Raw genomic sequence first — 17142 nt, forward strand, 5'->3', positions numbered from 1 at the left:
TGGGGTTTGTTCTGACTGGGGAAAGCTGTCTTCCAAAACAAAACAAAATCTTCTGCATTTGCTTTGGCAGACTTTAACATTCCTAAGTTGCCCAAAACCCTCCACCCCATTGCCTCAATATGACTTTGAAGCAACACAGAGCCCTGGACTTTGACACAAGGGTAAAAGCCTTAGCAAATGTTAAATACTTTAAAAGGGCTTGATTTTTTTTTTTGAGACTGTTAACTGCAATCTGGAGTAGCACCAGCTATTTTCCTAATATTTTAGGTTAAAAAAATTCCAGAGGCATAGGAGTTTCAAAGCAGGATGGTAATTCCTTAATACTTTATTAAGTTCTTCAGTTTATATACTGCTGCTCTGTCAGCTTCTCACTGCACCATGTAAAACATTAGACAGAGAAGAGGAAAATGTTGGCTACAAGTGTGGTAAGACTCTCTGAACAGCATTAATGGAGAGTTCAACTTCACAATCAGAATAGAGTAAAATAACAGCCAGCCTATACAGGTTGTCAAAATGAGATGAGATCATGCCAGCACAGATGCTTTACTCACAGCACTTCTTTATGGACAGACATCTCCAAAAGGACTGACCAAGGAGTGAAAAAAAGCAAAGAGCTACCAAGTCCAGAAAATTTCAAAACAGCTTGGTTTACATATAAAAACCCAGTTAATTCCAGAGTTCAAGTGCAAGTGGCCTTCTGACTAATATTAATCACAAACACCACCAATTTACCATGCAAATATTTTAATTGCTTAAATCTCTTCCTTCCAAGCATGAAAAGACTCCATGGTGGTATCTCCTGTAACAGTGACAAAGGACCACCTACTTATAACTTTAATAATGAATCCCTGCTTTGTATAACTGAGGCTGAATACCCACAGGATATTATTAACATTTCCCCTCCAGCATCTGGTCTAATAAAGAAACACAGAACAGCTTTGCTGCAGTACAAAAGTTTACAGAAATTTTGACAATTTAATTAAAGACAATACAAACTATGTTGTCTGAATTAAAACAATTTCTGTAAAAGTACATGAATGAGAAAATATTAGCAAGGGTAACTATTTTCAGATGCATGTTATTTATCCATAGAGATAACATACAGTGGAAAATACATTTCTATTTTAAGTTACAATAAAAGACAGCGTTTAAAAATAAACACAATTCCAGGTCTACCAGCCCTTTTATGAAAAAATTCCTGTTAAAACAGGATAAACTGATAGAATTAAAAACTGAAGCATTACTGAAGTCTCTGAATGAACTTGTAATGTTTATTTTTTCTTTTATCCAGGAGGGAGAGGACAACAGAAAACAAAGAGGAGTGTTTTGTTAGTGCTCTGTCTTCTAAGGTAAGCTTTTAAAGGAGTGTGATCACAGGATCAGGGAATACTTTCATCTATATACCTCAGAAAATACTACCCTCCATGTGAGGAGGCAGGGTACAGATCAGGCACAGATCTTCCATAGCACACCAAGCAGTACCACATCCATGCAAGAGTGGATCCCCCAGACAAAGCAAGCTGCCCCTCCTCTTCTCAGGGGGGCTGCTTGGCCCCAACCAGCACTTTCTCACATATTTCAGCAGAGCTCACAATTCCTCTCAAATAGCTACTTATTCATATTTGTAAAATATTGGAACCCCAGAAGTCACCTTTTTGATTATGGTATCAAACAACAGCCTGAAACACCCAAGACTTCTTACCATGTGTCACTTGCCCTCCACATTTTTTGTGGTCAGCTAAATAGTTTAACCAGACGACACATGATGAATTTCTTTGAAGATATTTTAGTTCATTAGTTCTTGGTAAAAGCATTGGTTGCAGTACAACAGTTTGACATACAGCAACAAAATGTACTCAGCTTACATGCACAAGCTCCATAACAATAGTACACAGTCTTTCCTGTTGCCACTGTAAGATGAACACTACTATGACAGCTGATGCAGCCTTCTGATTGTTCTCATGAGCTCTACAGAAGTGATGAAAAGAGTGTTCAGTTGGTACAACAGCAAAGAACTGAGGATTGGCCACTGCTGGAAGATTCCAAAGAAGATGCCAGTATCATAATGGAAAACAGTGCTGGAATTACTGTAAAACAGCTAAAAAAGAAACCTATGCAAAATTGTTTTGATGTGTTCTTCCATTTTAAAAAAGGGAAATACTTGCAGCTTTGTATAGAAACATACCAGATACAGAAGTACATGCAGAGGAAGAAAAGTTAAGAGTTTAAGGCAAGATAAATATGTGGATGGCTGAAAAAACCTGATCACTGAAGTACTGTAAACCAGCAGCAAACCTGTTGGGGAAAGTGAATAATTTGCTAGCAAGATTGGTTTTATGTTGTTTTGTTTGTGTGTGGTTGGAGTTTTTTTGGTCTTTAATAAAGCTTCCAAGTTTGAAAATTCATGCCAAAATTCCCCTCCATTTCTGTTCTATTCATGGCTGACATTTATTTGAGTTTCACAATTTGGTCCAGATTCTCATGGCTAATGTACAAAGTACAGTACTTGCTACCAGGACTACTCACTGCAAGTTTTCCAAGTCTGCTTTTCAAAAAACAGATACAACACTTTCACCTTCATTGAAGGCTGGTGGCAAAGTTTCAGTACTGCAGTTACAGGGCTTCTAGAAATGAGAACAGAGAAGTCAGATTTATGACCAAGAGATAAGCAATGAGCTCTGTAAAACTTACATATTACAATAAAACTTTTCCTATAGCAAATAAAAGACATAATGGGACTCAACTTTTTTGTTTGTTTGTTTGTTTGAACATTTCTTTTTAGGTTTCAGAAGTGCTAGCAATTCAAGCAATATAATTTTCAAAGTGTCCTGACTGTGTGCCTCCTTTAAGTGTCCTTTCAAAACAGTATTCAAACAGGTAAGAAACTTAGAATTATAACACTGGCAAGTCAGATCCTGAAATTTTATGAATATGTAATAGTTGTAATCAATTTATTAATGATTATACAAAAAAAGCAGAGTTAGAGGTGACTGCCCTCTCAGATCTATAATACAGTAAGAGTGCAAAAATAAAAGGCAAAAAAGGAAAAAAGGCCTCAAGTTTCTTTTTTTTGTTGTTTTTTCAACTGTCTCAGAAAAAAAAAAGTGTGGCTAAGGCTTAATCTGAAATGCAAAGCTACAATATACAAGTCAGGTCCTCTAATCCATACCAATGATACACTTCACTGTTTCAACTGAACCACCCATTACAAACTTGCAATGACAGCACTCATTCATACCTGAAGTATTCCCCAGCCTTGTCCACCCAATCAACTTATCACACCTTATTTTTAGCAGAACAATAGAAGAAGTTGTTTCTGGTTTTGAAACAGTATACTGGATTCTTTAACCACACTTAAAACTCCAGAGGACAAATTTAAGGACCTGTCAACTCAATTCTCAAAATATTCTTTACGAAGCAAGAAAGAAAAAAAAAAGGCATGAATATGGAAGTACAGAAGGTGTTAAGACACCATTAAAAATGGACTTGGTAAAGAGCCTACACTGGAAACACTTACCTTGACAAAGTATTAAAATTGTAATCTCAGAAGGCAATTCAAAGACATTTAAATTTGTGGAAAAATTGCAAAGAAGACTGTCGTAGATCACTGAAATATCTAATCTAAGGCAGTGCAAAATGATGGCTGGTGAGGGGGCAACCAGTCACCTCTCAACGTGAAGGACTTCAAATCACTCATCACTGATTTCCTTAATAATCTGCATTGAAGGACCTGACAAACAGCAATGAAATTTTTGTCATGCAATTACAACTGTTAAGTAACCAATATGGAACTCAAGGAGTGATTCTGTCATCCATTATGTCATTATTAAAGTAATAAATCCATTGAGGAATATGGTCAAAGGGGAAAGTGGTAAACATCAATCGCTATAAGTGAAAACACTTCCAAAATTTACAATAAATAAAAAATTAGATGGTACCTTATAAAAAGAAGTACTGAACACAGCAAAGCAACAATAAATTAGTGTTTCCATAAAATGACATGCTGAAGGTTTTGTTCCCAAGTCTATACATTTTTTACTGTCTGTTAATTCCTAAATATTGACAGCATAATTGAATAATTGAGGTACAGTAGTTTACATTTGTATATGTCTTGTAAAAAGGTTAATTTTTTTCTTCCAGTTTTTCTTCCTCATCGCCAAAGAAAAATAAAGGAAACATTCCTAAAATGCAGCCAATGGTCACTCCAATAGCTTTACCCTAAAGAAAGGGGGAAAAAAATTAAGTCTCTCACTGATGAGTTGTTACTTATTTGCTGTGCAGCACCAACACAAACAAGAAAACAGACCCTTTGGTTCTTGGTTTCAGTTGGGAGCCACATTTTTCTTAGCATGCAGACTAAAAACATAATCTATGAGAGAGAGACAGATAATGCGAGGTTAGAAACAGAATGTGCTGTGACAAAAGACAATTCTGAATAAAGAGGGGGATGAATGATGAAGAACTGCACAGGTGGCAAAAGGGGAGACAGATTCAAAGAATTAGTAGGGTGGCCAGGAAGACAAGGAAGAAAAAAAATAACAAACAACCCCACATTTTAGGTGCAATTATAAACGTTCGTGTTGTATCTGGGAATGCAAATAACAAGGTCAGGAATGAAGAATTTCTTACAAACATGATGGCTTGCAAAGGCACAAATAATTGGAAAACAGCTCACAATTGAGCTAAATGTAAAAGTGAAGAGGAGATGAAACAAGTAAGACAAGCAACATTCAAGCCACACCACCAGCAGCAGGTAGATACTGCTAGGAAACCTGAGACAGCAGGTAATAAAGAGAAAAAATGCTAGCATACAGGCAAAAGGTGCTCAGAATTCTTTTCACAGAAGATTACTGTGAATGAACAGCAGTGCAATGACAGGCTTTTGCCACAGGCTCAGCTTCCACCAAGAAAACTTTTGTATTGGACACACCAGAAGGCAGCCCACTGAGAACATGCCAGTTCTTCCTGATTTGATGTTCTGACCTAGCACTGCTAAATGCAGACTTTTTTCCCCCTTAACTTTTACTCAGCAAGTGTTTTTTCTCTTCCCTTAAGTATGCAAAGCTGCTTTTCCCCATGAAGGTTCACTCTGGCAAAGTGAGAGAAGCATCTGTTTCTTTAGTCAGTCTCTTACAATCTGTTTCTTCAATCAAAATAAACTAACACTCTCATTGCTGAAGTGGGACTGCTTCAAAGGTTTAAATGTTAATTAGGTAATCATCCTGAAAATGAATTTGCAAGGTAAGTGTCCCATAACTAAAAACCCAGGCAGTGAATATTACTCAAATGTTAAAAGTTTACCACCCAGGGGAAAGCTACTTTCATATCCAAGCCAATTATAGAATATTAGAAATTATACATACCACAAAGGTATATGAGCAGCAAGCACTTGCCAATATATATATATAGGACTGAATCACTAAGGGGTTATAACTCTCAAATAAACTACCTTAGCACAGCAGCCAGAGCTCAACGCAGGTATCTGCAGAGCACACATGAAGTCATTGCAGAGACCATCCCCATGGCCAGTCACTTGTGGCTTCCTGCACACAAAAAAGCACCCAACCCCAGAACAATCCATTCTCATGATGCTCCCTGACATAAGCTCACACAGAAACCTTCCAGGAAACATACAAAATGTTGGTGGTCAGTAAGTATCTAATGGCAAAAGTGACAGAGAGGATTCATCACACATTAGTGTTGTTTGTTTGTTTTTAACAAAAACAAGCACAATGCCTACCTACAGGATACTCACCAAATGTGCACTGAGACGTGTTTGCCACATGTCAGCTTGTTTGGGTGTCAGATCAGGGATTGACAGACCCAGTCGACAAGCTAAAGCTTCTACATAACCTGCAAGACTGGAAGGACAAGACAACAATAACAAAAAACTGTGGATCTGACAGTATTTTCTAGTCAGGATTCTGAAATACTTGAAGAACTGGACTTGAAATTATTAGGTTTCCCTCAATTTACTGATAAAGCCATCAGGAGGTAAATAGGGGAAAGAATTCAGACTTGTGATGTTCACAGTTTGCAATATAAGTTAACTAATTTTCTCACTGTTTAAATGCAGTGTTTCCAGAAAAACTTAAGGCAGTAGGACATAACTGATGCAAATGTTACTTTATTTTTGTAGAGCTTGTAAGTAACCTTTACTGGAAGAAACATTACATGCAAAAGCAAGCACTAGTCAGTAGTAAGCCTTGGTATTTGGAGAAAAAAAAAAAAAAAGCAGGTAGAAGAGACATTAGCAGACAGCTTTACTTTCAGCAATTACCCAGAAATTTCCTTCAGAAAATAAAAAATTCAGCTGCATCCATTTGAATTAGAACTAGGCATGCCTAGACCTGAAGATACATTATCATTTTATCTAAGGAGAAGCAATATCTTCCAATCTAGGCATAATATTATCTGAGGATGTCTATTAGCCATTTTCTATTACAGCACTAGATCACAAAAAAAAAAAAAAAAAGCATTTTTCCACTTTGTATTTTAATGAACTCACTTTTTGTTCTTATGCTTCCTTAAAAGCAAGCATTACTGACAGACTACACTGAATCAAGCTTAAGCACCAACTTAACATTCTTTTTTCTTAAGACACATCCAGACATACCCCAGTCCAGCTAAATCTGAAACAAGGTTTCCCAAAGCTGCAGCTGGAATGAGAACAAGGGAAGAGAAGACAAAGTATTAATTGCAAACAGCACCAACCAGTACCCCTCCCCACCCCAGGGACCCTTTGTAATGGTTCACGCATCTCCCTGTTCTCTGAGCCACCCTGCAACACCAAGATCAGACAACACTGTTTTTAACTGTAGTCACAAGTGCAGGGGCCTAACATTGTTCTTGTTTCTACAGCAGATGCAGTGAGCTGAGGCAGTCTGGCCCAAATCATGGCTTTTGTGAAAAAGTACTGACCAAACTCGATCATCTTGGACCCTGTAATTACTGGTCTTAACAGGGGAGCTCTTCAGAGCTCTGTGGGATGGTGCTGAGCTGCAGCCTGCATCGTTCATCAGGAGGGTCTTCCTCATTCCCTAATTCCTGTGCAAATCATTCCTGTCAGTTCCTGACTCAGTCTCCCCTATCCCTGTCCCGTGATCCTTGTATAAATCACTCTCATCCACTTCCAACCTTTACATGCCCCTTCCACACAGGGAGTAATAGAGCGAGCCTTACCATCAAATTCTGTTAAGTTGCACTTTTATAAACTTATATTAAAAATCACCTTTTCCTGATATCTTTATCCATTATTCTTTAAGCAACCTTAAGACCCACTCTCATCTGCAACACCCTCATTTGGTGTATACAGCATAGAAGACTGGAAGTTATTTCAGTTTTTCTTCTGACTTTATTACAGTTTGTAACAACAGCACCAGAGTAACAATAATAGGAACTGCAACTATTTTTCTCAACTTATATGAAGTTGACAAATAGAAAAAGACAACACTGACACCTAGAAATCAGTGTAGCAGCTTTCCAGATTAAGAGTTAAAAATGGCCATATGTGGTTGAGAGTCTCATACAGCTAACACTGGACACCAAGCAAGGCCTTCCAGTGCCTGAAGATGCACAGGAGCACTGGAAGCAGGAAGGAGTATTTACTCACATACGGATCTTTGATGAACAGATCAACATATCTGTGAACTGTGTCAGTTTAGGAATAAATGCTGCATGTATGACTGAATGAAGTTACACACTTGAAAGACAAATCTCCTTGAGGTAAGCTTGCTTGTGACTGTCTGGCATTGCAACAGAAGGTTGCAAGTTTCCAAATTGTTAACTTATTCTGCTATATTTATTCTCATTCAGCTACCTGTGTGCTTTCGTGCAATGCTGCACCTGCAGTTGGTGGGATCCATGAGCAGTTTTTTCCCTGTGACACTGCACATGCACCAAAGCTGTCGAGCAGAGATTATCAGTTTTGTCCCAGTGCAGGAGCAGGGTGGGTGTTGGACCTTCCCACGGTATCACACCGAGGCAGAGAAGCCACCAAGAACACAGCCAACACAGTAAAAAGACGCCAACACTGCTCTGCACTTAGCACAGCAGGCTAACAGCAGCCTACAAATAGGTGTACACACAGACATCAACATCAGGCACTAGGGAATTTAGAGCATTTCCCTTACAGAAATACAAATGCACTTTACTGCATGGTCCAGGGCTTGAACATTTAGATTAAAACCAACAACAAACATTTCAGAAGCTATCTGGACTGAAATCCATTTCTGCAAATGGAATATGTCCTTGCTTGAACCATAGGTTGTTTCTTTATTAGGAAAGGCAGCTGCAAGACCAAGGAAGAGCCATTTCCAGCCCTGTGGCCCACTTTTCAGCCTAAAATATATGAGTATTTCATGTTAGTTTACACATACTGCATTTTTATTACTTGCCTGCCATAGTTGAAATTCCTAGGACAACTCCAATTGACAATTCTATTTGGGTTCCCTGAAAAAAAAAGTTTTCTCATTATTTGACAGATCTGGAATTAAAATAAGATTATATTGATTCAGCTGACAAAAGTATTCCTTACTGCTTGTTTATGTTAAATTCTACTAGATCTGCATAGCTCCTTCTATCCTGGCGTATGTATTTCTCTCCCTAAGACAAGAGCTTACTTCTTGATATACTTTTAATATTTTATACTGTTTCATAATGGCCACCAAATGGATGAAACCATAGTCCCTATCTCTGAGTAACATTTCCCCCACTGTATTTCTTATCAGAATGCACTGTTTTGAATGCAAAGGTCTGCAAATACTGAACACAAATTTAAACATGCTATCATAGCTCCTTACTTCCTCAGCTGAAGAAACAAAATCATAGTGAACTGCACAATGAAACAGCAGTACCTGGTCTAAAGATGACGGACAATGTGCACAAATTGAAACAAGATATGTTCCATTTGGATACAGGAAAATGTTTTCCACTGTGAGAACAGTGCAGCATTCGAAGAGGTTGCCCAGACAGGCCATGTAGTTTCTGTCCTAGAATCTTCTGAAGTCCCACAGGATAAAACACGAACAACTCTCTCTTACCTTACAGCTGATTCTGCTGTAAGCAGGAGGTTATTCTAGACACCCTGAGAAAGTCCCAAACCAGAACAAGCCCAGAGATACAGTAGGTCCTTCCCACCTGAATTATCTCACAACTACGATCACACTGTCACTGATACTTGAGGAACAGTAACTCTGTTCTTCATTCATCTTCCTGTTCCACTAGCCCATTTTGTCTTTCAAATGAACAGGAAAATATCTCAAGTGTTACTCAGAAATGCCAAGCTACATCAGTACAAATCAACATCAGCACAAATCAACATCAGCACTGACAGTGTCTGCAATCACTCAGAACAAAGAACCACATCGTTAAAAACCTGAAGTCCTATTCATCAACACATGATAACCACATTATAATCAGGCAGTAAAAAAAAAAAATTGAGACAAAAAAGCAGCAATTCCCTTCTCAATTCAGTAAAATTAGTTACAATGCTGGCCTTTAGAAGGAACAGAACTCCTTTGCATTCTGCAAAGTCTGAATAGAGCAATTTTCTCTTTAAAAAAGAAAAATTAAACTGGAAATTAATGAGTTGATACAGGGGGAATGGAGTCTTCCTGAAGCTTTTATTTACTCATTTACTATTTGAACAATATGGCTCATGCTGACTTGATCAAGGAATAAATATAAACTTACCGCAGCAATCATAATTGCATTATCCAAAAATCCAAACCCTACAAAAGGTAATGCATTGTGGAAGAACACTAGAAGAAATAAGTAACAAAGAAAAAACAAATATTTATAAAGGAGTTCAGACAAACAAATTAAATACCAGTCTAGTACTGCCTTTAAGAGAAACAAAGACAATTTACACAAACCCCCTTTCCTCCTACTTCTATTAGCAACTTCTTTATTTCTGACAGGTTTGGCAAAACCCTTTGCTACACTGCAGCATTAACTCACATAACTTCACTTCTTGTGAACTTCACTCATTCACTTCTTGTGAAGAAACAGTTAAACCAACTTACTCTTTGCAAATGCTTGTATAATTTCGGATAAAAGCCACTTATGTCTACTAGCTGCACAACATAAATATTTAAAACTACACAAAATATGATACTACTTACAGTCTTTCTGACTGATGTTGCAGTATCACCGAAGACTGCCAAACTGTCTCCCTGGATTCCCTGCATTCTCTTGCTTGAAATAAAGCTCTTTTCTGTGCAAGTTATTCTCTATACCTGTTCAAGAGCTCCATCTTCTTCACACATTCCTAAAAATTCCTATTTTAGCAGTATTGCCTGGAACCAGCCAATCCTTATCAGAACTCTGTCAGCTAAATCTGCACATACAGAGATGGGTTTCACTTGTGTGTCATACAGTGTGAGCTATCGCACTGTTCAACCCAGACTTCTGTATCTTGATTTTGCTTGAGCTCTGTGATGAGGACAAGTTAGATTTGAAGCTGCTCCTCTTTACATTAAGAAATCAAGATCCACCTTCGGTTTCATGTGTTTTATCTTTTCCTTCCTGAAGCTCCTAAATCCTATTTGAAAGTATTTTTTTATTGTCTAGCTCCATTTTCTCTCTCAAGTTTTAGCTTGTAAACATCTGATGGAGATGAGACTGAATTGCAGAGCACTGCTTCCAGCTGAGTCTCAAGGTGCAAGCATCTTCAGACTCATACAGCCTCAAGGACACTTGACTAAAAATAGAGCTTAGAAATTTAGATATTTTTTGCTTTTTTAACATTTAAAATGAACCAGCTATTTTGTTGGTTTTTTCCCTACTTCAGCTCGGAACAGTCATTCCTAATTTTCTAAACTTACAGAGATGCAAATGTGAAGAGAGAAGAAAGAGGGCATGAATCTCAGAGTCACGTGAAAAAAAAAAAAAAGCATGAGTTCCTCTTGGATTTACTTCTTGCAGACAGCATGAATCTATGTTCATATGAAAAACAGAGCCACACAAAATCTTTCATGCTTAGGTACTAGAATATGTCTGGACTTCAGTAACTGTAGTAAGGACACACATCCCTTCTTAAATGCACATAAAAGACTAAAGTACAGGATATATAAAAAAAATTTCCATTTTTTTTTAAATGTGTGGATCAAACTCTGAAGCTGCAAAGGGAGTGCAAATTCTTATTGAAATAAACAGAATTTTGGAATCCATGGAGTAGACAGAACCCCAAGGACCAAGTAGCAAAAAACCCCAAACAAACAAAAAAGAAACCCAAAGAAATGGTAGGAGTTGCTCAATGAGAGAGTATATAAACACAACAATACACTGATTTGCAAAATAAATCAAAATTTGAATGATTATGGTGTTATACCAAATATACCAAACTTATTTCCAGTTTTTCTGCAATTTTATCCCACTTCTCAGTCCATGTAAAACACATGTGAGAGGAAGCAACTCAGTGGTTCTAAGCTTAAACACAACCCCCCCAGGTACTGCAGCACCAACACTGCTTGACTTAGAAAAACAGCGTTTGCTGCTGGCTTTAAGCTCCACACTCATTTGGGCTTTCTGTCCTACTTTTACGAAATGGTGCACATTCTGCAGCTGAGGTGTTATGAAATAAGGAAGACAGTGACAGTTGGTGCTTCCTTTGGATTTGTTACTCCGTATGACAAGGATGAGGACAGACCAGCATTTGTAGGAGAAAGATGAAGGAATTCAAAGACAGACAGCACAAGCACTGAGCCACATTCAACATTCTTCTTTTACCATGTCTCAGTTGTCCTGGAGATGGGGGTGCAACCTCCAACTTTTCTAGAGAAGTCAAAATGAAATGAGAAAGTTAGCTAGTATATAAAAAATCAGTTTATTATATTATAAAGTGTTTACCAAATCACTAGCAGGCAAAAAAGCAGTTATGTTATTTAACAGCTTTAAAATTTGAAGACAAACGCTTCACAACTACGTTTCTATTATTTCTACGAAAGATAACTTGATATTAAAAGTTTTAGAATAATATTACAAGACTAAACCAGTATAAGTCATTATTCAAAGTAACAGCATATATTAGAGGCAGCCCAATAGCCATTCTAATTACTGAAAATTAGAAAAACACATTAAATTAGTAAAACTAGGACATAAAGAGAACTGTATTTTGTTATTTACATGTCCTTTAAGCATGCAGCAAACTTCTTTCCTTCAGAGAAAGTGCATAAAACCTCTGCCATTTCTGTTCTGATAGAAGGCATCTTTTAATAGCTAGTATGAAAATAAGAGGAAAAAACTACACTGACATTAGAGACTGCTGACTTCAGTAACAGCAGATCACATTGAGTCATTTGGTGCATGTTTCTGGTATCCTGGCCTCAAAAGCATTTAAGAGCTTGGAAAGACACATCACTCCTAAGCCTGACAGAGTACTCTAAAGGAAGCTAATGCAGTGTATTACAGGTGATGCACAGAACCCAGCAGCAACATCTACCCATTTCACAAGGGCAAAGGAAGGAACACAAGCTACTTTTTTAGGGGGTTTTTTGGTTTTTTTGTTTTTAAAGAAAAGTAGATTTTGACACCTCTATGAAGCAGAAAGAAAAAATCTTCCTGTATTATGAACCCTGAACTTTTGACAAATCACTTCTATATGTTCCACTCATCAGTTTCTAAAGGCAAAGGTAAAAAATGATAGGACATGAGAGCAGCCTACAACACTACCTCAAGTATTCAAATTTTACTTGGGGCAGCCATGTACATGAAAATACTGGAAGCACAGGCTGTGAATCATTTGAGCACACACCTGAACTGTGCAACTTGGAGGGAGTATCCCTGCGTGCAAATCACTCCTATATTCAAAGCTATTGTAAGGAGAAAATATTCATAAAAATTAACTTTTTAAAAAATGGTTAGACCATAACACCAACATTCAGCCAACCAGGACACAGACTTCCAAAATAATTTCATTAATTTAAGGTCTTAAAATATATGAAACTTCAAGATCTAGCAGTTACTGAAGAGCTGCTGCTTCCCTCTGCCCAACAGATAAATCACTTAAGCTCTACAGAAGCTCTCACCACACAAGTGACAGAAATACAGCCCAAGTATTAAGAAAATACATAAAGATTTATTCTCTTCTAGAAAATGCCAGAGAACTCACAGATTCAAACCTTAGGCCAGAGGAGGAACCAAACAGCCTATGGGAAATAGAGAGGAGCCCAGCAAGAGCCAGTGTTCCACAGCCACAGGCATCACTGGTGCCCAACAGACAGAACACATCAGACCAAAATTGGCAGCTTCAAGAAGGATGGGACAGGACCCATTTTCCCCATACTTCTTCTGCACTTGTCTGTACATGCTCTCACTCCATCCTTGCAGATTAGGCAAAGCTTTTAGGGAAGCATGAGAGAGTGTGCCTGTATACACCAGTATGACCATTTCAGCAGCTTTTCTCAGAGACAGTAAACTCATACAGCACTGGGGAAAATCAGAGACACCTTGAACCAAAGATACTAATTAACTGAGGTCACTGTTTCCAAAAGCTCTCTCTAGATGCCCTGGGTGTGGCCAGGCAGCCTAAACCAGCACCATCACATTTCTGATGGAGCTTTCCTAACCTCCTCTGGCTCCATCCTGCTGGATGCCAGGGAGAGAATGAAAACCCAAAACCATGAACTCAAACACAGGAGGTCACTGAGAAAGTCCTGCCCTCCACAGCTTTCTGCTTCAATGGGAAGCTATCACACCAACCAGCATGGTTCCTTGGCTTCATGGGACACTGCCACTGAAACCATCCCCCCCCTTTGGAGTACCTTCTATTATTCAAGCCTAGTTCTACATATACAAGGATTTCATGATAAAAAGCTCTAAGAGCGAACATAAGCTTCCAGGAAACATTCTTCTGAGGAAGAAATCTTTTCTTAATTTACCCTGATTGTAATATTCAGTTGGTTAAGACAATTTCCAAGTGAAGTGTTTTGGGTACCAACACAGAAGACAGAAGACTACCCAGTTTGTCACACAATGCTACAAAGCTCTAGAACATCAGTCTTGTGAATTTCCCTACAACTGATGTTTGAGTTTGATAGCAGATGACAGCCTACATAATTACACTCATTTCAGACTAGCTAAAAAGCTATTAAAAGCTAAAACCCAGTCATAATTGATTTTATAACTTACTACCAAGGGGAAGAATTGAAGGCAAGTGTTTGATAGAAGAAAAAACCAATCTTTTACACTTTTATGACTAATGGGAGTTTCAAGCCACATTAATTAAAAAGGATGAACTTCTTTCAGAGCATAAATCAAGGACTACCTTGGGAAGGTTTTAAAAGGAGAGAGACTGGGGGACACTACTTTGGAGGCAGAGGACAGATAAGTAGAGGACAGTTCAAGGAAATAGCAAGGGATAAAATAAAAGGAAAAATTATTTACCATCGATACAACCTGTTTTGGTGGTTTGGGATTCCTGCCAAATACTCATTTTATGAAGCAGGGCACCTAAGGTGTCTCCACAACACTAGGGTAGTTACACATTAAAAGAGAAGCCCCAAAGGACAGCATGGTGGCAATATGCTCTGGAGACCAGGCTACTCTTATCTGGCCACAGGGAACTGAGTTGGTGTCATGGTTAAACACAGACAGTTGGTAACAGCATCCTCCTGCCACACAAAACCTCTTTTTTTAGGGAGTCTTGCTAAACTAATCAGTTACCACAACTGACATAGAGCTTACCTCATTATGGAGATAACATAACTTTGGAAAAAAAGAAATCTGGGATGTATTTTAATGAGACAGGAACAGGAGAAGTCTGACAGAAGCAGTTTAGACAACTAAATGCAAGTCAACCCTGCCCAGGCCCCAGAGAGCAAAGCCCCACTCCTGACACCCCCTGCCTGAGCCAGGACACACGTCTGCAGCCTATCCCAAAAGCAGAGTCAAATCAAACCAGGTTGTTCAGGACCTTGTCGTGCAGTACACCTGCAGCAACAAGCTCAAGAAAAAGGCTTTATGGCTGTGGAGCACCAAGCCAAGCCTCTCATCTCAGCACAAAGACTTGACTGACTGCTCTGTCACTGCCAGGCACAGAGCACAGCCCTCTGCAGGGAAAGGAGCTAAGGAGCTGGACCAGCTCAGCTCTGCTCACAGAGGCCATGGCTCAGTTTAATGCTGGAACACTGGGAGGGAAAAAAAAAATTAAATAACCACTGTGGAATGAGAGCAAATAATCTTTTACAGAATCAGTTCCAATAGCACCTCTTTAAAACATAGCATACTTCAAACCTCTGCAAGATATGAAGGCACTAGGGGAATACGTCTCATGGAGAGCTAAAAAAAGTCTTCAAAGCAATTTTTTATATACTCTAGATACCAAAATGTATTTCAGAATAGTGTATTTATTCTTAGGAAGCTCTTCTGACTATTTGAATTTTCAAGACTTAACAAAAAAAAAAAACAAGAAAAAAATTTCAGAGTACAGGAATGGAAACAGGCCCTCTGTTTGTTTTACTGGAGGGAAAAACAAATCCAAATTGCAAAACCCCCTTTAAAGAACCTAATTGATTCATAATCCAACAGTTCAGAATCTAAATGTCTGGGAAAAAAACCTAAACTACTGCAGTACTGCATTTCATGACAGCCATCCAGCAGCTTATTTTTGTGCCATACTGCTGAATAAGTCACCCAAATTTATCCAGCCGCAGAAGGAATAAAATTAAATAAATTGCAGAGTAAGGAATACTGCTATTTTCAAATGGACATTTGTTACTATAAATTAAGTTATAAACAAAGGTCTGTGCAGTGCAAGTCATGAGCCCTGAATTAGGAAAGTCTAGGGAGAAAGAAAAAACTTTTACTGCCTCATACTTCTTCTTGATCCTTTTTTGAATTTACAGTATATTTTTTTCTAACTAAACCCTGAGGTCTTTTTTTTTTTTTTAACAGATAGAACCCAGGGGTGACAATACAAAACTGTCAACATAAATAACACCATTGTCCATATCTGTACCCAAATCCAGCAGGTTAAATTAACTCTGCCAATTGTAGCCAATTTAAACCAAGAGGCAGTTGGTAAAAAAAAATAAATAAGAAGTAACCAAAATAAAGCAAGCTGTCATCACCTGGTTTTGAATTATCATTTTTTTAAGAACTGGCATATAAGGGAACATGCAAGCCTAAAGGCACATTTTATTCCATTTTATTCAGATTGCAGCTAACACTGCCATAAAATTTTATAGCTAAATCTGTTACTGTCACCCAAATGCAGGAAACACATAACAGTGACAGCCAGTACTATGGCCAGGGCTACCTGGAAAAGATAAATGCTACTGCTGACTACTGGTAAACCTAAGACAGGAATATGAGCACTGTTTTAGAGATTTTTAAATAATGACCAAATTGTTAAGATTAATGATTTAACAATTAATACCAGGAAGGTAAGGAAGAGGAATCAAAAAAAATATTCATGAACTAGCTCCATTATAACCTTGTTGTGGGCTCTGAAATTTAGTATCTCATCTGGAAGCTAGCGAGAGTTATGCCTCAAATCCATCAGTTGGTTTCCTCCATAAAATTTGCTCAGGTTTTGCACTTCAGCAAATCATTCAGATACCCAGCACAGAGACAGCAAGGGCTTCAGTTACACAGAACAAGAAATCAAATAAATTGTTGTGTTTATTAAAATGAAGTACTCCTTTACATGTAGGTACATACTACATCTTTACTGCCAAAATTCAGGACAGGAGCCTAGAAATGAGATGCCTGCTACTGCATTGATCAGTAGTTAAAGGTGTATTCTTACGAGTAAATTCTGACTATTATGTATGAGTTTGTTCATGATACAAACTCAAAAGACACATCTCCATACACCTCTGTTCTTCTCCTGTTTTTCCCAATGTTTTAAGAAAACCTGCAAAAATCTCATTGCAGACAGCAAAACACGAAGTTGAAAACCATGTCCATTAATCTTCAGTTATGTTCCCTTAATATTCCAAATGGGAACAAGCAATCCACAAGTTGACAGCAAAGAAAAAATTCTGCAACATTTGTTATAACTCAGAAATGGTTTCCTGTTACTACAGCAATTAAGGCATGAGAGGATGCTGACTCGTGCAGTGCTAAATATAAAGCTGGCTGCTGTCCTGCTCAGTCACATGCACACGAGAGCAGAGCAAAGAACTAGTAAGAGATGAA

The 17142-nt window shown here is 38.1% G+C and overlaps 1 protein-coding gene across 2 annotated transcripts in view; it reads right to left on the reverse strand.

Annotated features, from left to right (window-relative positions):
* Nucleotides 1-293: 293 nt before the first annotated feature.
* Nucleotides 294-17142, reverse strand: part of TMEM65 (transmembrane protein 65) — a 34237-nt gene continuing 17388 nt past the window's right edge. For both annotated transcript variants that reach the window (XM_030444449.1, XM_030444448.1), the window contains 6 exons: nucleotides 11731-11775; nucleotides 9694-9761; nucleotides 8397-8451; nucleotides 6617-6659; nucleotides 5756-5861; nucleotides 294-4218 (listed from right to left, as the gene is read on the reverse strand). In XM_030444449.1, coding sequence (XP_030300309.1) covers nucleotides 4123-4218; nucleotides 5756-5861; nucleotides 6617-6659; nucleotides 8397-8451; nucleotides 9694-9761; nucleotides 11731-11775 — 413 coding nt within the window. In that variant the 3' untranslated portion in view covers nucleotides 294-4122. The remainder of the gene's footprint in view (nucleotides 4219-5755; nucleotides 5862-6616; nucleotides 6660-8396; nucleotides 8452-9693; nucleotides 9762-11730; nucleotides 11776-17142) is intronic.

This window comes from Calypte anna, chromosome 2 (assembly GCF_003957555.1).
Source record: "Calypte anna isolate BGI_N300 chromosome 2, bCalAnn1_v1.p, whole genome shotgun sequence".
NCBI lineage: Eukaryota > Metazoa > Chordata > Aves > Apodiformes > Trochilidae > Calypte > Calypte anna.